Source organism: Punica granatum, chromosome 7, assembly GCF_007655135.1.
Source record: "Punica granatum isolate Tunisia-2019 chromosome 7, ASM765513v2, whole genome shotgun sequence".
In the NCBI taxonomy this organism is placed as follows: domain Eukaryota; kingdom Viridiplantae; phylum Streptophyta; class Magnoliopsida; order Myrtales; family Lythraceae; genus Punica; species Punica granatum.
The window spans coordinates 10,345,979-10,348,436 of record NC_045133.1 but is presented as its reverse complement, the minus strand read 5'-3'; the positions used below and the strand labels follow the sequence as shown (position 1 = coordinate 10,348,436).

Here is a 2,458-nt window from a genome sequence, read left to right as displayed (position 1 = left end):
GTAGGGAGCGAATCAAAAATTAAGATCTACATCGCGCCCGACGAAGAAACCTTCGGCGGTTGTTTCTTTCCTCCGACAGAACCTCACTCGATCCTTCCATCTTACGACAAAACCAATCTCACACACATCACTCCTCTCTCTCTATCTCTCTCTCTCTCTCTCTCTCTCTCTCTCTCTAATTGTTAATTTGGGGGACGAAGCTGCGATCCTTCACAGTTCAGTGAAGGGATAAGGAATTGAGAGAGAGAGAGAAAGAGAGAGAAGCAGTGGATCATCGCGTAATGGCATTCTGGGAATTCGACTTCACCACTGCATCGATAGCTTTCTGCCTCGTTTTCGCCTCAGCCGCGGCCCAATCCACCGCCAGGGACATCCGCCCCTCCGATCATGGCCTCGGGTACCAGCAGGGCTCCCAGCCGGCCTCAGGGGAAGCTCCGCCTCCCGCGATGATGTCGTTCTTCGGAGCTTCTTCTTCTTCTCCGCCATCCCCGGGCTGGGGCCTCCCTAACGCCTCCAGCTCGACCGATTCCTCGTGGATGAGCCCGGCCGACGGCGGTCGCAGAGCGAGGGTGAGGGAGATCCTGCTGGTGACGAGCTTGGTCTGCGGAGTCACCGGCGTCGGGCTGCTGGTCGGTTCGGGTATGTTCTTCCTGTTCAAGTTCCGGAAGGAAAGGAGGTCAACTCCGAAGTCAACGTCCCGTCCGCAGTCTCGGCCACCTCCCCCGGCGGCTGCTGTGGATAATTAGTTTCTATTAAATAATAACTACTGAATTTTCCGGTTAACGTTCTTTTTTTTTAATGTACTTTTTTAATTTTTTTTCTTTTGGGAATTTCTTTACATGTGATGGGAATTCAGTAAAGCATTAGTTTAATTAAAAGAGAGATAGATTAGATATGTTTGTATAGGCGCAGATGATTCCACACTGTGTACCAAAGTTCAGAGATTTTTTTTCTTTTTCAATAAAAAATTCGTAGATTCTTTTTTTTTTCCTTGTAATTGGGAATAATTGCTTATTGTTATTGTTCTGTCTCTTTCTTTTGGTACTTTATTCTTTATATTCTTGCACTCACGAAGTTCCAAGATATTATGTAAATGAATAACAAGATATGTCTAGCTCTTAGTTTTATTTTATTATGGCCATAAAATTTATTTTTATAGTAGGAGGGAGGCCCATGGGACTGATGAGGAGGTGTAAGGGAAGGGAAATCAAAGGAGCATCCACCGTCCAAAATTGAACCAAAACCTATTGATTACCAATGGAACATTCCTTGTAAAAAAAAAAAAATGTTTCGTTGTACCAATCGAACATTCCTTGTAAAAAGAAAAATGTTTAGTCGCATAGGGCTTGATCTTTCTCTATTTCTCTTTTCAAGTGTCTCCGGTAACATCTTCTCTTTGTGTAAGTTGAAAATCAGTTGTTGGATTAATTTTTTTGGGTGTGTACCAGGTATCCATGACTAATCTAATTCGAGTTTAATCGGTCCATTAGAGGTAAAGCTTTCTAAATCATGAATTTTTTCCATTAAAAAAATTCGAACACAATTTATTTAAGGAAAACAAACGTGGAATTGCTTCGGCCAATTCACGCTTCAGTTACTGGATTAATTTCTATCTCAAGAACATTAATCATGGTACTAAAGAATATCTCATTATCTTAAGCTATACTTTAACTGACCAGTTTATCTGAGTGAATCCATCAATATGATATGAGACTTCAACTGATCCTTTTAGCCAAAGACGGCTTAATGGAGAATTTAAGAAAGCCAAACATATAGCACCTCAAAAGCATATGCTATGTCTACTTCATAGTTATTCATAAAAAAAGGAAAATTTATTCCAAATGGCCCATGATTTATCTGTTTTGTTAAATTTATCATATGTTTTTTTTTCAAATATATCCCATAATTTATTTTTTGTATCAAATCTATCCCGACATTATCTTTTTCGTCGACATCTAACGGTCGTGCTGATGTGACGTCCACGTGGCAAGTGTGGCCCACTATCGCTCCACGTGCCACGTCAACACGGTCGTTAGATGTCGACGGAAAAAATTACGCCGTGATAAATTTGATGCAAAAAGTAAATCATAGGTCATTTAGGGTAAAAATTCCAAAAAAAAAATGTCTACTACATAGTTTCCTACTACTTTTCCGCCCATTGATTAAGTTCCTCTTTATGCCCATTTATTTTTTGTTTGTCTCTCTCCCATTGGATATGTGGAACTTTCCTAATTAGGATTCATAAGTACATGAGTCATGTCTAGCATGAATTAAGAGACAAGAATTGTAACTAATATGTACTGATGAGGATGCGAGAAACAATTGACAAGTTAAATTAATTAATTAGTCGTGATGAATATTTGGTAAGATCGCTTGAACATTCATAGGATGAGAACGTGATTAATTGATCCCTCGAATAGGACGCGTGGATGAAAGTCATTAAAAACTCGCTGTATGT

At 40.0% G+C, this 2,458-nt stretch overlaps 1 protein-coding gene across 1 annotated transcript; it reads left to right on the top strand.

Moving 5' to 3' along the window:
* Positions 1 to 1,030, top strand: LOC116214634. Its single transcript, XM_031550028.1, has one exon. It carries the CDS (start codon positions 282 to 284, stop codon positions 744 to 746), a length of 465 nt encoding a protein of 154 aa, XP_031405888.1. The 5' UTR covers positions 1 to 281; the 3' UTR covers positions 747 to 1,030.
* The last annotated feature ends 1,428 nt before the right edge of the window (positions 1,031 to 2,458 follow it).